This window comes from Melanerpes formicivorus, unplaced genomic scaffold (assembly GCF_026170545.1).
Source record: "Melanerpes formicivorus ecotype bairdi unplaced genomic scaffold, bMelFor1.0.p_v2 SCAF_59, whole genome shotgun sequence".
NCBI classification, from domain to species: domain Eukaryota; kingdom Metazoa; phylum Chordata; class Aves; order Piciformes; family Picidae; genus Melanerpes; species Melanerpes formicivorus.
In genome coordinates, this window is record NW_027142411.1 from 3,503,648 (window position 1) to 3,522,534 (window position 18,887).

The following is an 18,887-nucleotide window of genomic DNA, read 5'->3' on the forward strand; positions in this document are numbered from 1 at the left end:
TTCCCATTCCTGACAGATCTGTGGCCATGCTTTTTTGCTAAGGGGTTCCTCAAAGCATATCCCCCAACAAGAACGTTGCTGGCAGCTGAGCAGCGTGCAAATGCATTCCTCATCAATGCAATCCATGCAAATGGTGGAAGTGTCTAAACCAGAGCTGTGTTTGCCTTCATGTGCTGCACCTTCACACTCAGCCCCTCCACAGCTGAGCCTGTGGAAAAGAGCAAACTGTACTTAGTGCAGACAAGAAGTTTCTCACTGAAATGTGTTTTGCTTGCATCTTGGAGAGAAAATGAGCTTTTCTCCCCTGCCTTTTTGCAGCTCTTTCTTTCCTGTGTTTCTGCAGAAGCACAAGGAGAGGGAGAAGAGGTAGAGTGTGAGGTGGAGAGGCTCAAGGCTTTGGCATTTTTATTTTTAACTCTTGGAATGCACTTTCCCCATGACCAAAACCTTTTGTCCAGACTTAGTGCCGTGGTTGTTGTTATTGAGTTGTAATTTCAGCCTGAAAGGGAGAATTTTAACTCTAAAAATTGCATTTTCAAGGGATGTGACTCTTTAGTTCCTAGACATGTTCTGCAGTAGGCCCCTGAAGGGAGGCACTTGCAGTGATTTTCCTGAGAAACCTGAGGCTAAGGATCTGATAGGAATAAACTGAAATAGATTTTCTGTGTGGATTCCCTGCTGACAGCTTGGCAGTGAGATGTGAAGGGAGATGAAGACTAGGGGGAGTGAGGGAGCTAAAAGCAATATGAATTGCTTGAGGGTGAGTTAGGCAGAGGTCTTGCCCTCTGGCCTCTAGAACACAAGCTTTGCAAGTCAGGAGACAGCACCAAGAGAGGTGTGGGAGCTGCTGTGCATTGGAGCAGGCTGTGCAGTTGTCCCATGGCCCTGACTCCACAGCTTTTCCACAGATGTGCCTCCTCCCTCTCTGCAGCCTCTGCCCTGCAGCAGCTCTGTGAGTGCATGCTTCTGCCTTGGACCATTCTTGCACTGGAGACTTCTCTGGTAGCTTGCTGAGGCCTCTCTCTGGCCAGTGAGTGGAGTCAGAATCAGAGTGGTCCACGTTCTGGTCTCATTCTTAGGTAAAAGCATAAGGAAAAGATGATTTTCATTTGAGGAGGTGAACAGAGGCAGTCTGCCTACATTACAACTGTGTTCTGCTAAGACTGTCTCCTGACACTGTCCTTGCTCCTCTTTGGCTTGGCTCTGTTTGCCTGGGAACTGATCAGGAAATCAGTTAGATCAGATGCTGCTGTAGGTGTGAGAGCCTGGTCACAGTTCTGTGGAGTTGTTACCCCCGGGAGCTGATCAGGAGAATTAGATGCTGCTATAGGTGTGGGAGCCTGGTCATAGCCCTGCAGAGTTGTTGCTCTGCAGCTTGTGACCAGGCTGTTTCATCCATGACACAAATATAAGAGGTATTAGAAAGCAGAGCAGAACAGGAGGTGCAGTGCTGCCACACTGGGGTCACTGGTGAGATCCATGTACCAGCAACTGAGTTGGAGGGGCCTGTGTGGATGACTGGGCTTGCAACGGCAGCGTGACCTTGCCGTGGGTTCCCAGGGACAGATGTGAGGTGCTGATGTGACACCAAAGCAGCAGTGGTTGGAAGGAGTCCCTCATCATCCCTCCCGGCAAGAGGCTTGCTGAGGGGAAGTAGCTGCCTTGCAGATGTCACACCAATGGGGAGCAGGGCTGGCAGGGGGCTGAAGCCTCCCTGCTGCCTGGAGAAGAGCCCCTTCCCCTTCTCACCCCCAGCTGGCAGCAGGCACAGCTGAAGGCTGTATTCCTGCAGCACTCTGTCATCCCCACTGCCCCCTCAGTGCATCACATCCACTAACTGCAGATGCTCTTCCCCTCCACCCCTGGCATCACTGGATGTCCTGCAGGCAGGTGAGACCCAGGCACTGCAGCAGGTCCCACTTTGGGACTGCAGTGAACAGCACATGATGGGCAGAAAAGCTGAACTGGGTCTTGCTGGGGGTAAGTCAGGGCAGCAAATTCTAGGGAAGAGTGGCTGTGGGTTTCTTCTTACTGTAACTGCTAGACAGGTTCACATCCTGTAGGTCAATATTTGAGTTCTTCTGCATTACTGCTCTTGTCTGTGTCAGAGCAGCTCCTGCTGCAGCAGGGTCTCCAGAGCTGTAGGTAGTGGCTCCTGGAACCCCTGCTCACTCCAGCCAGATCAGCTCTGTATCCAAGGTGGTAGATGGAATTCACTGCACTATATTGTGTGTGGTTCTGGAAGCCAAGACCTTGAGAGAAGCCATTCTCAGATCCTCATAAATGGTTGGCAGCTGCTGTAAGAGCAGAGCTTGCCCTCCTTGGCTGAGCTGCCCCTCTTGAGGTGGTGCCAGCCACTCCAAGGTGTGTCCCTCCCACCCTAGAAGCAGTTGCATTTCAGTTTCATTTCACATTTGTCAAGAGAGCTCAGCTGTCACTTTGAGCACAGCAAGTGCCAGCGAGCTTTGACTACCAAAGCAATGGCTCCATAAAAGCATGAGGTGAGGAGCTGCTGCTGTCAAGCCACCCAAATCTTTCTTTGAGAAGAGCTTCTGATTCCTGGGTGGAAGGTGCTGGGAGAAATGGAGGTGTTATTCCTTAGGAGCAATTTCCCCTGCGGAGCCATCGAGCTGTCCAAGGCACAGATAGCCGTGAGGTGCATTCCTGCAGCCATGGTTCTCCCACAGGTTTGCTTGTGCCGAGGGCACAGGTTATCTTCCCCTGCACTGGGCAGCTCATTTTGCTCTTCTTGCCAGGGAAGGAGCATGCTGGAAGCTTTTTGTCCCACTGTGGAGTCATGGATGGGGAAGGGAAGCCACAGCTGTCCTCCTGAGAGCACAGCTGTGGGGCTGGAAGGGAGGGGTGAGGGCTGATGAGCCCTTCCCACCTGCAGGCCAGGGCATACCTCTGCTTTACCTTGGTCAGCCCCCTGCTTCCAAGCCTGATTAGGTGCAGAGTCTCTCAGTACTTAAACCTAAGCCACACTGGCTAAATGTAGTAATTAATCAGATTAAAAAATAACAATAATTGCATTTCTGGCCCAGCCTGGCACAGAGATTGACTGATCTCAGCAGTTCCAGGAGGAGCACAGAGTGTTACTCAGTGGAAGGAGCAAAAAGACCAAACCCAACCCCCCAAACTTTTCCTTCCTTTGCTTTAGCTGCAGGAAGATCCAGTTAGTTATTCTTTCTTTCTATGCCACCTTAAAGTAGGAAGGCCAGCAGTACCCAAGCCTTGCCTCAGCCCTCTTGGGAGAGTTATTTCAAGAAAGGAAATAAAGCAAATGACAATTTAATCCTTCCCTGCAAGCTCTCAGGACACAGATGGCTAACTGGCCATAGCGGGGACACTGTTCCCGGGGAACTGAACACAAAACCTAAAGGCCTTACTGTATAATAAATAATCCCAGTCAGATGTTCTTGCTCCACACTGCTGATAAATTGCTGCATAATCATGGGGGAAGGAAAACCAGCTCAATAATTTTAATTTGGCTTTTGTTTTCAATGCTTCGATAACACGTGCAGAAGTGTGAAAGAAATCGCTGGTTTTCTTGGCCAAAAGGACTCCAATGTCACCAAGCAGCCTGAATCCTCCATCTATTATCTCTCTCTTCTTTTTCTTCTTCTTTTTGATGGGCTTTTTCTTTTTCTCCTGAGGTAATGAACATTATGGAGTGGGGGGCCAGCAGAGGTTCAGAAATGAGAGAATGTCTCTCTGGGGAGCAGATGAGAGGGAAAATGAGCCTCGTGACAGATGTTAGTTACATTGCTTAATGCACTACTGGAAGACACTCAGATGCTCTGGAATAACCTATTTGAGACACCACAAGCTGCAGTGCATAGCATTAAGGTCACCCCAAACTTCCCCTTTAAAGATCTCTCTTTCATGTCTTAGTACTTTGCCAGATTTCATCATTTAGGCTTTGCTGCTGCACCCCAGGTTTTTGCCTCCAGCTGACTTCAACTTTGTTGAAGTTTCATCTAAAGCTGTTCCCCCATCTCAGGAGGGAGATCTGTTACTTGGGCTGTGAACCCTCAAAGAGAAAGGCTCTGGAACCTCTGGTCTGCACATACTGACCATAAAGAGAGACCTGGTGCTTAGCAAGCCTCCAGGAACCCTTTGGGTGTCCCCTTTCTGCCTCCCCAGCCCAGGGAGGCCAATCCCTGTTACAGCCATGTGGCAGTGCCCCTGCAGCTCCCTGCCCTGCCCTTGCTTCCTCCTGCCAGGGAGAGGTGAGGGCTGAGGATGTGGCAAAGGAGGGCAAGCAGCCCACAGCCCCAGCAGAGCTGTGTCTTGCAACCCTGCAAGCTGCCTCTCAAGTCTTCCTTCTCTCCTTCCAGTCTGCTGGGGCTTCCGATCCTTCCCTCCCCTACACCGGTGACTGGGACCTGCTCACCGCACTCTGCCCGTTGCTACAGCTGTAGCCTCTTTGCCACTGGCAAAAGGTGGCTACAGAGAACACAGAGGGCCTCATCTACAGCCACAACTGTAAACCTCTCAGTGATTTTGAAGGATCAGTGTGCAGGACTGGTAGGGAAGTCCAAATGGAAGTGGCCAGGACACCAAAGGAGGACAGGCTGGGTGACCAGCTCAGCTTTGACCTTCTCCTGTAGCACCAAACACAAGACCCTTGCCCTAAGTTGGCCCCCTGGGCATGGCTGCAGTATAAATATTAATGCTAATGAGGCTGTTCTCAGTTGGTGCCCATGCTGCTTCCCAAGCCTGGCAGGGTGGGAAATGCCTGTCCCACTTGCTGGGGCCCTGGGGTAGTATTTATTGAGTGTAATGGAAGCTGGTGTCAGCTGGAGTCAGAGGTTTGATTTTCCATCTCAGTGAGTATAGCTGCTTGAAGGTGTCCCTGGGAGGGGGAGCACTGGGACCAGTGCCTTGGTCAGAGCCCACTGCTGCTGAGCAAGACTCAGGAATCACAGACTTGGCTGAAAAGGTAAATGATTAAAGCTGCAGCCTGTGTCCCTGTCATAGCTAAGGGGCATCCCAAGGCAAATGGTGCTCTAGATAGCTGTGGGGGTGTTGGATTGGGAGACCTGCTGTGCAGCTGCAAAGCCACTCAGAGAACAGGCAGCCATGGATGCCTGCTGATGTGTTCAACAGAATGGTGGGACCAAAGCTGCTGCAATGTTCCTGGTGTGCAGAAGTGTAAGGACATCTGGGAGCGTTTTCAAGGCACTGATAGTTCTAGGTTGAGGCAGGAGGTGCTTTCAAGCTCCAGAGGCATCAAGAATGCCAAGCATTGCTGTGCTCCCAGGCCCTGTCACTGAAGACAAAGGCAAACAGATTAGAGCATGTTCCTGTAGCCCCTGCATGAGGCAGTGAGTTCATGTTGGTGCTTGTGTGTGTGTCACACCAGCCCTTCCCTGCCAAAAACCCATTTGGATACTTTGCTCCCTTAGCTTTCTGTGGCGTGCCAGTGGGCCTGGATTCATCTTACAAGCAAATGTGGTAGTCATGATGATTCACTGGGGTATTCTGAAGTGTTGCATCACAGCTACAGGTGGGCTCAACAGTCACCTTTCAAATATTCCAGGGATAGTCCAACATTGGTTGGCCTCTGCACCTGGGACCTGAATGTGAAGAGTTTGTAGAGCCGGCAGTGTGGGTCCACCTCTCATTTCGCCACTGCAGTGCTGAGCAGGTCCAGAGAGGGGCAATGAAGCTGGGGAAGGGTCTGGAGAACAGGAGTGGTGAGGAGCAGCTGAGGGAGCTGGGGGTGTTCAGTCTGGAGAAGAGGAGGCTGAGGGGAGACCTCATTGCTCTCTACTGCTCCCTGAGAGGAGGCTGCAGTGAGGTGGGGGTTGGTCTCTTCTCCCTAGTATCAGGTGGTAGAATGAGAAGAAATGGCCTGAAATTGTGCCAGGGGAGGTTTGGGTGGGAGATGAGGAAAAATTTCTTAGCTGCAGGAATGGTCAGGGATTGGCACAGGCTGCCCAGGGAGGTGGTGGAGTCCCCATCCCTGGAGGTGTTCAGGAAACCTGGGAACATGGCACTTGGGGATTTGATTTAGTGGCCATGGTGGTGTTGGGCAGATGGTTGGACTGGATGATCTTGGAGGGCTTTTCCAACCAAAATAATTCTGTGGCTCTGTAAGTGTGTTGAAGCTGGTGGCATGATTCCTGTTGCCTTCAGGAGGAGCTGAGTTGTCTGCCGGAAATCATCCCAGAGCACAAGTTGTTAAAGCCATGGCCACTATGAAAATGTGGGCAGTGAGGCCCAGGAGCTAAGGGTGGGACAAGGAGGGACAGGTTTTGTCCTGAGCTGTATCTCTGTGAACCAACTTTTGCAGCTGTCCCCTGTTTGCCGTTTGCTGGTGGAATGTTTTGAAGAGCATGTTACAAAGTCCAGCGGGGTTCCTGCCAGCTAGTCACTGCCCTGTTTCCTCTTGAGGTGCTGATCCAAAACAGTCAGATACTCCCATTCTTGTTAATGTATTACTTTGAAAAGTAAATGACAATAACTGAAGCACACTTGAAAGAGCTGGAGCTCGTTCTAACTGTGTTTAACTCCTGCCAAGCACTTGTAAGCAGGCAGCATTAATTAATGTATTTCTTTTCTGTGGGAGAGTCAGGAAAAAGCCAGGAAGAAAGTGATGTGCTTGCACTGCTGCAGTAAAGGTTGCTATTAGCTGCTCTTACATTTTGAATGGAAATCTTTCAACAACTGTTCTGAATGAAATCCAGCCTTTCCCACCCCCCCAGGAAGCTCTGTTCTGATGGAATCCTTTTGCAGAGTCCATGCTGGATGGCAGCAGTGGCAGTAAAGGACCCACAGCAAGAGTCTGCTGTGCAGTGGGAATCGAGTGAACAGACTGGGGACTGGAGGACAGGAGGCAGAATTGAAGTGCTTGTTTCAAAGATCTAGGTGAGGAAGTCATGGTTGGCTCTGAATTTATCAGGAGGTAGCTTTGGTGAGTGTTTGCACATGGGTCTCTGTAGGCTCTCTCCACGGCTGTTCTCCTCTCAGAGCTACCTGCTGAATGCCTGCCTGCTGAGGCAGGGTTAGCTGCCAGCTGAATTCCTGATCTTTTGGCAGGGTTTTGTGCCTGGCCAGACCAACTGTTACCTCTGTGTAGAACAGGAGTCCCTCCTTGCCCTATGCATGTCCTTCAGCATAACAGAGTGGAAGTGCAGAAGTAAGAAGGCAATCTGCTGTGGTGGTGTTTCCCTCACAGGCAGCAAGACAGAGTGAAGCAAGAGACACATGAAAGGGTTTCAGCAAGACGAAGAGTAGAGTGTCTGGGCTGTGTTCCTTAAGCTTAATCTCTGCCACCTGCCATGAGGTTCCCAAGAGGTGGCTGAGAAGGCTCTGTTTTGTTCAGTTTAATCACTGCAGTTAAATAGATGTGAAAATGAAAACAACAACAAAACAACCAAACCACAGCAGCAACAACAACAACAAAACTCCATCTGCATGAACCAAACTCGATATTTTCTCCCTCTCTTAACGTGGTCCCATGTTTTTCTTGCATTGTTGTGTCCCATGTACTAAGGGTCCCATGCAGAGAGCAGACAATGAAGCAGTGAGAAGACAGATGCTCTGCTAATGGGAAACCAAGTTGAAGAGAGGCTGTGAGGGATTACAGGCAGCCTGGGGTTGGAATACATTATTAGCATAGCACCCAATTCAGAAATGAGTTTTCAGAATTAAATGCCTGAAGCATTTTGGCAAAACCTCCTGATCATCCCTCTCAAAAGCCCTTAAAGCAGCAACAAGAAGGAATCCCCAGTCCAGGCTGAGTAGCCACATGGGTGACTTGGCAGTGCTGTGGCAGCAGAGTTTTCACAGCTTCCTACCATTGCCTGGGCAGCGACTGCCACACCTACTGCAATGCAGCCCGCTCGGTCTGCTCACACAAACCTTCAGCAGGTTTTGAACATCCTCATCAAAGAAGAAAATGTGCCTGAATGGGATTCCAGGGTCTGTTTCCAGGAGGAAGGTTTTGTTGTGTGGAGTGCAGAACAGCAGGGAGGTGCAGCAGCCTCTCCCTGGGCAGGGTGAGGCGTGTGAAGGGGAAGCCTCTTTTCAGAGGGCTGATGGTGCCTAAGGTGGACACTTTGGCTCCTGGAGTCTTTTTTTCTGGCATGCTGTTCTTTGAGTGGTTTTGCCTTTGAAAATGGTGATGAGAACATCAAAATTTAAAAAGACCCCAGACAGACAACCAAGCTTGGTTACAGGGCTGAAGGCAGGGAGGAGAAATTGTTTCTCATAATAGTTGGCAGGATTATCCCCCGTGCATAATTGTTCATTATCTGCTCAAAATTCATTGTTCATTTCTTTTGGATATATTGCACATTAGACAGAAGAGTTATAAACCCCAAGATTATCACAGGAGGACACTAACAGGCCTAAGTATCCAGGACAGAAGGGGATTTGTTTTCCTCTTACATTGAAACAAAGGCTGTTGGGCAGAATCATTAGAGACTTTTTTTTGCCTGTTTGATTACCAAAGTATATTGGACAGCAAACAAAAGAGAAATTCAGCCAGCCAAGTCTACTTCAGTTTTACTCTGCCATTCTAACATAATTAACATATTTCTCAAGGTTTATTTAGTTTCCCAGAGTCTTACTTTATGTGAGTATGGAGGAGGAGCTTGATTACAACATCTTGACTCATGCACTTAAAGTGGGGTTGTGTTGTCCTGGGAAGAGGAGTCAAAAGGAGCAGCCAGGTAGCTGTGGGAGGACACAGAAATGAGGAACAGCAATGTGCTAGCTCTTCAACAGGCTCTTATTCTCTTTGCCTGCTAACTAGCATCTTATTTCTACACCACAGAAGTGAGGAGAGTAAAGGGTAACACCTCATTGCCAGCTTTGAAATTCAGAGCTGTCGCTTTATAGCAGCTTCCAGTGTTTTTCTATATGCTTGATGAGCATGCCTAATGAATATTTGGGGAACTTCAGACTTTCCCTTTGCTTTTGTCCTGGACACAGAGTGTCTGCAGACTTGCCAGTGTTTCTGTCTGCTTTGAGATGGGTCTGTGTTGGCAGCATCTTACTGATCTGACACCACCACAACAGCATTGGAATAAAAACCCCAAGCCAGCACATGCAAACCTCTTAAAAAGTAAGGCTAAACCTGAGCCCTGTGCTGCTTCCCAGCTGAAGGAAACTGTGTGTATAAAGTACCTGGGGTGTGGGAAGTGTGGCTGTGACTTGACTTCTCCAGTAAGGTCTTGCCTATCAGCCTGCATTCACTGTTTCAGTCTGGTGTTCATGTCTGCAGACTATGAGGCAGAGCTGGTGTGCACAAAAGCTCTTTTCCCCCCTCCAGCTGTGTCAGTAATAAAAGAGTTACAAGACTGCAGAGCATAACCTCCTCTTCTCTTGCAGTTATCTAGTCCACAACCTCTGGGGCCCTGCAGTGCTTCTTCCACTCAGCCACTCTGGGAAGCTCCCACTGGGGAGGCTTTTGGGTGTGCTGAGATGACAGAGGCCATTCTGCCTTGCCTTCAGTCTGGAGCAAGTGACAACTTCTCCCTTGTGGCACCCAAGACTTAAGAGGTTAATAATAATCCAGTGCTTCAGAGAGAGAGGTTGCCAATCTCAATTAGTATTTTAAGACTTCATTTGTAAGCTCTGCTTCCAAGACTGAAAACTTAGCCCAGCAGAGCTGTTGAGCTCTCCAGGTGAAGAACAAACAGTGCAATGCAGATGAGAGGTGAGCTGCAAAAATGGAGAGAAAAGAATCTCCTGTTTACCTCAAACCAGCAGTGCTCACACTGCTTCCAGCATGCAGAGAATGATGCTGCTGGGATCCAAGGCTGATGCTTCTTTTCCAGTCCAAGCTGATTTAAAGCACGAGCTGAGCTGAATCCAGAACCCTTCCTGAATCCCAAATCCTTCCTGAACCAGTTCTGCAGTTGGTGTGGGAGCACTGCAGCGCTCAGAACAGAGTGCAGTGGCAAGAGACAGCTTCCCCAGCCCATACAATATCTTACCACTGGTTTGGGATTTATTGCCATTTTGCAAAGCCTTCTTAATTGGGTAATGCAGTTCTGGATGTGTTTGACAAACAACAATTCTCTGGTTCAAAACAAATCATGGCTTTAATTTAATAGGGTTAGTCATATAAAGAGTGATTCTGTGTCAGCAGAAGCTTGCTTTCTGGCCAACAGTGTAACTGATGACAGCCTAGTTAGCCAGAAATTACACTCTTCTGCCCACTCTGCCATTCTGTTCTTGGGCAATAATGTTCTCTCTTCATCAATAGCTGGGGAGATGCCCCTCTGCATTCCTTATCAAATGACAGCCAGATGGCAGTGGTAAAGTCATTCCAGCAGGATTTCAGAATTAGCTGGGTTTGTGCTGCTGTTAATCCTCTGCTGTCTGCCCCACTAGGAGCTACCCACCTGCTTCCAGGAACCCTCGGGTTCACAGCCTCAGGAAATGGTCTGGCCAGATGGTTACTCAGACAGGGTGCAGCCAAGAGCCCTCTCAAGCAGCGAGGCCTTTTTTCTGCATCAGCAAGAAGCAGCGAGAGGCAAAGCCCAGTGTTCTGCAGGACCAGCCAGGCTGCCTGCCTCTCTGTTTGTGTCTCACACCCTGCTCTCTCTTGATGAACTCTCAAAGTTGCCTAAGATTGCAGGAGCTGTGTTCCTCAGTGCCTGGTAACTGTGGAGCTGTGACAGCTGCCATATGATCATCTACTGACTTTCTGGGCCCATCAAAGGCCCTGTGAGACCTTTCCCTTCATATTCACTTTGTTGCATAGCAACAATAATTTTGTCTCCAACCTATTGATCTCAAGGAACATGTAATCCCCTCACAGCAATAGAAAGGAAAACATATGGCAGCTACAGGCTGGGAACCACTGGCTTTTGAAGTGAGGGGACAGCTAATCCCCACTAAATCAAGTGGGGAATGGAGCAGTCCAGCCTGGGGCACCGAGGATGCCTTGGGTGCCTGAGCCAATTAACCTGCACTCTGGGAGAGGAGGCCAGGTCACTCTTCTCCTCCCCATTCCCTCTCTTCTATCCTGTGCAGATTTCAGGTGGGCTTCATCCTTGATGACTGAAATGAGCCTCACTGTGCCATACCCTACAAGTAACTGGGCATCTCTTCTGTGGCAGGAAGAGTGCACACACAGCACTCCACTGGAGTGAGGCTGTGCTGGGTGAGGGTGAAGTTCAGCTGCTGCAAATACAGGTGTGAAGATTCGGTGGCTGGAGTTGCTCAGGCCATGCCTCTTGCCTGCAGGGTGGTTTTCTGGCAGCTCAGCCTTCTGGCCTGATAACCTGGGTGGTTGTTGTATACCTCTAAACACACAGCTAGAGAGAGGCTTTGCATTCTGAAACAGGGTCTGCTTTAGGGATGCAAGTACAAAGAGGAGGTCAAGACCAGGCAGGGAGCAAGTGGGTAGAGTATCTCCTTGGCCCTGTGCCCCCAGCATGGGCAACCATCCCCTTCCCCACTGCAGGCTGGACTGCAGTCTGGCACTTGGTGTTTGCATCATCTTTCTGAGGTGCCTTACAGTTGGCCACATTGCATAGGGAGCCCAAGCTCCTGACACTGGACTTTTAGATTCTTCCCTGGATAAACAGCAAGGTACCCACAAGGCAGCTAAATCCTCTTTGAGTCTGTCTTCTTTTTTCTAGCCTTCCTATAGCACTGAGTGAAATGTAGGTCCTGAATCTGAGATCAGATCACAGAGCCTCTGGTCACTAATTTGAGCAGGGGTTGGGAGGTAAGTCCTTGATTATTTACTTCCCAGCAGCAACCACAACAGCAGAGTGAATTTGAGCTAGTTCCAGCACACCCAAGGCAAGCTCACCAAAGTGTTGTTACCTTGGCAATCTCAGAGGAAGTCTTGCAGTGGATCAGAAGGGCCAGGCTGGGCTTTGAGCAGAGTGTGAGAGCAGAGCCAAGCTTCTGAGGCTGCTGCAGTTTGCTGCCTTGCACAGCAGAAGCTGGAAGGCAGCAGAGGGTTGGCTGCAGGGCATTTCTGCAGCCAGAGGAGTGGCTCCTAACAATCCTTTCTCTTCTGTCGTTTGCACAGTATTCAGGTTTCCAGCAAACAGCAGACAAGTGCTTTGTGTGTGGACACCTCATCATGGAAATGGTAAGAGGCCCAGCTGCTAAGGTGGGGCAGCTTGCCTTGCACCTGCCTTGGGCAGCACACTGCCAGCTGTTCTGCTCATCCCTGCTCACACCATCCTCATCCTCACTGCTGTCAGGGGCGTTTTGGAAACTCTGGCAGTAAACAGAAGTTCTGCTGCTGCTGTGTACAGTGAAGGGGGCTTGGTTTGCACCTGAGCTGGTGGGAGGTGGCTGTTCTGCTGCATGCCAGTTTAAGAATAAACCCAATAATTCTAATCCTGGAGGGGGGAAATGCAGCCCAGCTTTGAGTGAGGGCATGGCAGAGGAGAGCAGGGGCTGTGCTTTGTAAGACAGCAGAGTAACAAGAGCTCTGTCAAGTGGATGGAGTCTGGGCTAGAGGGGGCCATTATCAATAGCTCTGAGGTTCACTGCCCACTATGTGACTTGCTTTATTCACCTTCTGCAGCTGGCTCCACGTCAGTTCACATGTCTTACTGCCACATGGATTTGCAGGCAGTCACCAGTCAGAGTCACAGAGTTGTAACAGAAAACCATCAAAGGGCTGTGGGTTGGGCCAGATAATGCTGGCATCATCTCAGTGGGTGAAAGTAGGAAGAGTTGAGTCCATGCTTCCTAAGCAGACCTTCCCAAACAAAACAAAGTGGCTGACACACTGAGGAAGTGCAACTTGTGTGGTGTATCTCATTTCCTCTTGCTTGAAGATGGATAGGGAAGCCCAACCTGCCCCACAGAAGTAGCTGTTGCACTGCAAACACAGAGGTTCAGCAGGAGCTGGAGGGGAGGCTTCACTAATGAGGCTTCTGGCTCATATTCTGGCACCACTGGTTGGACAAGGATATTGTTCAGTTTATCCCAAGAGCAAATTTCTGGAGTTGTGTCATGCTGGGAGGGGGAGGGGGATCCTGACTTGCATGCTCTGAGCTGGCCCTTAATTGCAGAATCCCAGGCAAGAGTCCATCATTGTTGGTGGAGCTCAGTAGCTGGAAGCTTGGCAGGTGCTTGTCTGCCTTTCCCCCGTTGGCAAGCGTGCTGTGACAAAAGGAAGCAGCTCTGGAGCTCCAGGAATCAAGCAGCCTTGTTTGGCTGATTCCCTGGGAGCACACAGACACCTAGACAGCCCTGGGCCTCTGTGACTGAGTGACCAGCAGTCAGTAACTGTGCTAGGCTGGGACCTGCCATGAAGAAGGAGAAACTGTTCCTTTGCTTGTTTGAGGAGTGAGTGGTTGGGATTCTGTCTGTCACAGCCTGCAAAGCTTTGTGAGTTAACTCTCTATCCCAGGAGCCTGCACTTGGCTGCAACAGGTTGTCCCAGAAGTGGTCTCTGAAGCCCTTGTTCACTTCTGTTGGCACTGAGGGGCATCAGCCTGACGTTCACAGCTCTCTCTTTGTTGGAGCCTACTGAAACAAGCAAGTGGATTGCTTTAAAGGGCCCTTGCTGGCAGATCAGCAGTGGGGATTTTGTGCTTTTCTTGCTGTCACCATCAGCCAGCAGACACAGCAGTGTGTGGAGGGGGATCTCATGTGGTGGTGCATCCAGGTAATTTGCTGTTTGCCTCTGCAGATCTTGCAGGCCCTTGGGAAGTCCTACCACCCTGGCTGCTTCCGCTGCGTGGTGTGTAACGAGTGCCTGGACGGAGTGCCCTTCACTGTAGACGTGGAGAACAACATTTACTGTGTCAAAGACTACCACACGTGAGTGCACAGCCCCACTGCCACGGGCAGGGCACAGCAGCTCGGTGAGCAGCGCAGCTGCAAGCTCTGCAGGGGCTGCAGAGGGTCTCTCCTCTCTGCTCAGGTGTCTCTCAAGTGCTGCTCTGGCATTTGTAAAGTGTCTTCCAGTCCCTATTAAAGAGTCACTTTGTGGGCCCAGTGTGGTATATAGTGACCAGGTGAGGCTGAAGATCAAGTTGTGTCTAAGCACGTGCTGGTGGCTGTTTGCTTGCTGCTTTCAGTGCTGACTAGACCAGGCTGGTTCTGCAGGGGATGGTAGGTTCTGCTGGCTGTTTTGAAGAGCTGAGGCTCTGCTGGGGTAGGACATTGGCTTACTGGCACTGCAGGTTGGGTTAACCCAGACTGGGCAGTAGACATGTAATTAGCAGCTAGTGTTAGAATGACAAAAAGTTTTGTCATTGAAGTGATTGCTCTTGGGATCCTTTCTGCTCCCACTGGGAGACAATGCAAATGCTCCTAGCTCCAGGTAAACAGCAACTCAGTTTATGCAGCAGGAGCAAAGCACTCTGAACTCAGCCCTGTTGGTAGCAGGTTGGCTGTGTTACAAGGACAGAGTGAATGCTGGCCCAGGGGTTGTCACAAAATGCAGCTGTGGATAAGGTGACCAGCTGATGAATTTGGTTTAAGCAGAGCCTAGCCACAACCAGCCCCTCTCCTGTTTAGCATGGTTGTGTCTTCATGGTGTCAGATGGTGACAGTCCCCAGGTCAGGAGCTGCTTTGCAGTGAAAGCAGCAGGTCTCTGGAAGAACTTGAATGGCTTTATGAATAAAGGGAGATAAGAGAAGGGACATGTGTGGAGAGGGCTGGACTGACTGTGCCCAGAGGTCAGGAAGATCTAAGTAATGAGATCAGCTTCTTCCAGATCCCTTCTCCCTGAGTGTCATCAAACATTCAGAGTTGTCTCAAGTCCTGGGGACTGACATTTAGCTATGAACAAAGCATGGTTAGAGGCAGCTCTCTTGGTTCTGCTTTTTGAAGAAGCTTTATATGTGATGTGAACATTTTCTTCTTGCCCCCCAGGGTTTTTGCACCCAAATGTGCCTCCTGTAACCAGCCGATCCTGCCAGCACAGGTAGGTGTGAGTACGCACTGGGACCCTTCTACACACACAGGAGATGTTTGTCTTCCCTCTCCCAAGTCTTACCATGTCATGTATGGGGTACAGCCCAGCAGTAAGGTCGCTCCCAAGCGCTCCCAGAGGTCACAGCATGGTCCTTTGAGTCTTCAGGCTGCTCTTCAGCTCCTGATTATGCTGTTAGACACCTCATCTAATTGGAAGCCCTGACTGGGCTCCAAGAACAACCCAAGAAGTCAATCTCTGTTTATTTTTAGAACCTTCCCTTAGCTCAAGTAGCAATTCTCCTTGTTTGTCATCTGTGCATGTCTGATGTGGATCTATTAAGGTTACCCTGAGCCTGTGAAGAAGCCATGCAATCTGTCACCCTGGAGTGGCAATGCAGTGAAAGTGCTTAAAGGGGTGGGAAAGACAGCAGGAAAGCTGGCTACTGGGGAAGCCAGGTAAATGGCCTGCTTGCAGCCTTCAGCCTAGCTTGACAGTACAGTTAGCCTGATAAGACTTCTGCATTCTCATCCTCTCCTGGCTGCAGGACCCTCCAAGTTCCTATTGCTGAGGTCACTGACAGGCTCCCTCCTGTGTCCCAGTAAGGCCTGTGGGTAGAGCCTCTCAGCCTGCCCACCTCCACCACCCTGCACACAGCTCTAGTTGTCATTATCATGTCCTTTAAAGGGCCAGGACTCACATAATTAAAAGCCTTACAAAGGCTGAGGCAGAGCTCTTTGTCCTGGTGATGGGATGGGAGGAGAGAACTCCTAGGTGGATTTTGTCAGGTTTGCACCTTACAAAATGACTGAAAACCTCACCAAACAGAAAACAAAAGCAGGAGAAAAAGCCACAAAACAAAACAGTCCTCCTGCTGACTCATCTGGCTGCTAGCAGGATGGACTCCACATTCTTTCCCATGGAGGTTTCTTAGGTTAGTCCAAGTCTAGCAGTGCAGGTGCTAACTTGCCCACAGCTTCTCTCAGACACAGTCTACATCATATCTGATGCTGTAGCCACACCTGGAACTGGAAACAATGCAAAGCAACCAATTTAATGAGCTCTGTCTTCAGAGTGGATCAGGGAAAGAGTCTGTGAGGTTAGCAGAAGGGTATGGGCTGCTGTGGGGGCCTGGGCCTCAGCCAGCAGTTACACAACCGAGCTGCATCCAGCCTTACGCTGGGGCTCTGGGCTGGGCACATAGCTCCCTGCAGGCAGGTCTGTGAGCCCCTCTGGGGGACAGGCACTGATGTGTGGGGTGCAGCAGGGGCTTGGAGGGGAACACAGCTCCTGGGAAGCTCAGGCCAGGCTGTCTACAAGGAAAAGCTACCCAGTCAGAGATTGTGGCTGGCAGTTTGTTCAGACCCTGGGTGCCCTTGGAAAATTACTTGGTTTCAAAGCTAATTTGTCTCTTGAGGGTGAAGTTTTGGCTGCACTTCCCAGCTGAGCTCCACAGCTCAGATGTGTCAGACACCCACACTGCTGCTGAACAGCAAAACCAGTAGAGCAGTGCTGTGCAGCAGGGGACAAGACCTTCGGCTCTGCTCTCCAGAGGAAGGGAGGATCCCCTAGGAATCAGCTCTCCAGGGCAATGGGTTGAGTACTGGAAGAAGCTTGAGAAAACCCTGCATGCAAGCCCACACTTCCCTATGCTCTGCTTCCCCACCAGGGCTCTGAGGAGACCATTCGAGTGGTGTCAATGGACAAGGACTACCACGTGGAGTGCTATCACTGTGAGGTAAGCAGCAGCCCACCCCATGGAAAGGCTCTGCCTCTTGCTAGGTGCCTGACTTGCACCCAAGGCCCTTGCAGGCCTGGGCAGGTAGGACTCTGCCCTGCAGCTCCCAGAGAGATGCAAAAGGATGAGTCCTAGCTGGGCTGCAAGTGTGCTGCCATCTCCAGCACCAAATTAGTTTCTCTCTTTTGTTCCCAGTGGATTAACCTCAAGAGCTGGGTTTGGTGGGTTGGATTTTGTTGATACTTCTGCATGGGGAGAGGACAGAGTAAGTGCTGATCCCTGCTCCTGAGCTCTGTTCACAGCTTGTGTGGCTCTGGTCTGAGGGGGCTGGAATTCACAGGGCCTGTGCAGGGAAGGACACTCACTCCTAAACTGGAAGGGATCTTCCATGCTCAGTGAGTATTGATTGCTCAGTAGGAAAGAGACAGGAATCCCACTGCCTACCTGTCACTGTTCTGGGAGCAGTTTCTTTTTGTGCACTTAAACCCTTCTTGGGGCAGATCCAGCTGTGGGATTTGTGCTGTTGCTTTGGAGAGGAGAGCTGAGTTCAGTCCTAGCCTGGGGAGGTGGTGGAGTCACCATCACTGGAAGTGTTTAAAATATGACTGGATGAGGCACTTGGTGCCATGGTTTAGTTGATTAGACAGTGTTGGGTGATAGGTTGGACTTGATGATCTTGAAGGTCTTTGCCAACCTGGTTAATTCTGTATTCTAGCCCTGCAGCCAGGAGCATGGGCAGGGAAACAAATCTTTGCTTTGGGCTCTACCCAAACCTTCCCTTCTGACGTATGTTTTGTGCTCTGATAGAACATCTAGCTACCCACACAGGTCCTGACTGTGCTACCTGTCTTTGCAGCAAGGCAGCAATGCTGTCTGCCATGCACTTCTGCACAAAAAAGTTGTACAAAGAGACTTCTGAGTGGGGGAGAAGACAGATAACAAAATTCAGGGCCTCTTGAAATGTGTATGAACCTAGATGGAAGGAAGACTCCATCCACTCAGCAGTCTCCTGCCAGCAGAGACACCTGATGCTCCATCCTTCTCTATCACTGTTTAAAGAGAAACTGGCACAGGAAGTGCCAGCATTTTGGAGAGCTGTACCTCCCTCTCCCTCCCCACAACTACTGCTTTCTGCAGGCTTCACCTAAGGTGACAGCTCCCTCCCCTCGCTCTCAGGCTCCTGACTTCATACCAGAATGTCCCAAGGGGGGGGTTATTTTCAGTTCTCTTTCATTATTAATTTCCCCTTTCTCCCTCCAGTTTGAGGCCAGTGGAGCTGCTGCCATATCTGCCCAGAATGGCAGAGTGCATTTCTGTCCAGGAATGGCAGGCTTAGCCATGAGTTAACAGGGGCAGGCTCTCGACCTGGACACACTGGGTCACTGCTGCCTCCAAAAAAACCAGCTGGTGTCATTAGTCTGAGGTACTCACAGGGAGACTTTTGCAAAGGCTGGGATGACTTCAGTGAGGTTTCAGATGATGTCCTGAGCACCTGGGGGCCAGGCAGTCAGTGGTCAGCTTGGAAACTTTGCTGCTTTTCTCTATGATCTCTTTCTTGTGCAACCACTTCTGCTGAGAAGCTGAAGCTGGTTTTCATTCCATGACTGAACTCAACTCAGAAGGCAGAAAGGAAATACAGCTCTGGAGAGGGAAGAAGGTATGGCCACTGGCCACATCTGCAGGGTATCTGCAGTGACTGAGTTCTGATGAGGAGCTGAATTTTCTAGTCTTCCATAGAGGACCAGGCAGTTGTTACATAACATGTAGTGGCACAGAAAGCTACCCTGGCAGAAACTTTGCCTCCCTGAATGAACACTCCCTTTCCAAAGCTTGATTTGGAACTCATTTTTCACTGTTCCTTCAGCATTGTAAAATTGGAGGGTTTTCAGCTTGAGCTATGAAAGCTGAAAATGATTCTTTGTGTCCAGTTAAAACCTGCCTCAGTTTTTAATACCAAAATTAGCTACTTGTTCTTTTCCCCCCTGCCCCTGCTGTGTGTTGAGATTCACACTCAGAATCTCTGCTGACCAGCACTGATCACACTGACAATTTTTAAGCATTTGACATACTTAAAATACCAAATCCAAGCATAAAACTGCCATGCCTTTCAACTGTCCTCAAAATCACAGTGGTGACAACTGCAGACCAGCACTGGAGTGTACAGAGCAGTCAGCAGGCAGGCTCATGGTTTGTTGTTCTTCTTTTTATCTCTGTCCCTCCACTGTTGTTCACTCCTTGTCCCTGCAGTTCCCTGCCTGCCCCAGAGTTGCTAACGTGTTTCCACT

General features: G+C 50.0%; 1 protein-coding gene across 1 annotated transcript in view; it reads left to right on the forward strand.

The window, feature by feature from the left end:
* The window catches only part of WTIP (WT1 interacting protein), a 77,319-nt gene that overhangs the window by 53,860 nt on the left and 4,572 nt on the right, over positions 1-18,887 (forward strand). The window contains exons 4-7 of the mRNA XM_068161663.1: positions 12,011-12,073; positions 13,634-13,764; positions 14,825-14,876; positions 16,534-16,602. Coding sequence (XP_068017764.1) covers positions 12,011-12,073; positions 13,634-13,764; positions 14,825-14,876; positions 16,534-16,602 — 315 coding nt within the window. The remainder of the gene's footprint in view (positions 1-12,010; positions 12,074-13,633; positions 13,765-14,824; positions 14,877-16,533; positions 16,603-18,887) is intronic.